Source organism: Rhagoletis zephyria, unplaced genomic scaffold, assembly GCF_001687245.7.
Source record: "Rhagoletis zephyria isolate East Lansing unplaced genomic scaffold, Rhagoletis_zephyria_1.1 Rzeph_scaffold_71743, whole genome shotgun sequence".
In the NCBI taxonomy this organism is placed as follows: domain Eukaryota; kingdom Metazoa; phylum Arthropoda; class Insecta; order Diptera; family Tephritidae; genus Rhagoletis; species Rhagoletis zephyria.
The window spans coordinates 1-1113 of NW_016228793.1; the positions used below are offsets into that span (position 1 = coordinate 1).

Here is a 1113-nt window from a genome sequence, read left to right on the forward strand (position 1 = left end):
GGAAGGCTATAAAAAATACAAAATTTAATGAAAATGAGACAGCAACGGCTAGTGGTAAAAAGGGAATAAACACGCCCATCAGGAGTTCCAACCGCAATGTGGCAAACGCAGATAAAAGCCAGATTATCAAAGCTACAAGCGAGCCTGTAAAGGAGGTAGCAAGGTCTTATAAATGAATGGTTGTAATATTAGCGATTACATTGTAAAAATAATTCGTGTATGTGTTTTTTTTTCTAGTAAAACGAAAAAATTGTCACCTCGCGTCGAGGGAAGGCCAGACACCCGACAAAGACGTCGCGAATGCGAAATTCACGACAACAGTCCCAATGATTTGATGATTATTGAAAACCCAATTCAAAGTGTGGTTTATACGGTGGACGAAAGTGTTGAGCCAGTAAAAATCAACGGTGTTAATGGTGTAATAGGCAATGCTACCAATCAAAATGTAAAAAGTAAATTATATTCTTCCAATACACGGGAAAGATTTAAGTCTCAGTCCATGGATAAAGTACAGCAACCTAAGAATGATGTAAGCGCTTATGTGGACAGCGTGCTTAGTCAACTAGATGCTTTTGATAAGGAGTTGAAAGCGCAATTCAGCAGTGCAGGCATTGAATGATAGCGGTGCTACTTTCTTAGCAATAAAAAATAATAGCTTTTGTATATGTCCTTTTTTATAATTTTGTGTATGTAAATTAACGTGAATTTTGTATATTTGTAGTGATATTGTATACCAACGTTGTTAACTAGCATTTACAAATAAATTACAAGATATTTCGTATTTAAAATGTACAAAATAAAATTTTTGCTAAAATTAAGCTTTCCACAAAAAAAATCTAATTTATATTCTTGTTTGTTCTGATTTGCGTATACATATATATACTGTAATCGCGACCAAAACTGATAACGCTAATGTTGCGCCTATTATTGAGTTTTACATTTTCTGNTCAATAATGATATCATGAATGATAATGTGTACATTTTGTTTATCGAACTATATATTGTTTATGTATGTACATATTCTTATATTTATATAAAGGTATGCATCATGCGCATATGCGTATACACTTGTTACTTCATAGGCACACCGCTGCAAGGAACTAATCATTTGCT

General features: G+C 33.5%; 1 protein-coding gene across 1 annotated transcript; it reads left to right on the plus strand.

Moving 5' to 3' along the window:
- Nucleotides 1–42: 42 nt before the first annotated feature.
- On the plus strand, nucleotides 43–913 carry LOC108357178 (uncharacterized; the record flags this gene model as incomplete). Its single annotated transcript, XM_017608271.1, has 2 exons — nucleotides 43–163; nucleotides 238–913. Coding segments are annotated over 2 exons (503 nt in total), but the record flags the coding sequence as incomplete, so codon positions are not given.
- Nucleotides 914–1113: the final 200 nt, after the last annotated feature.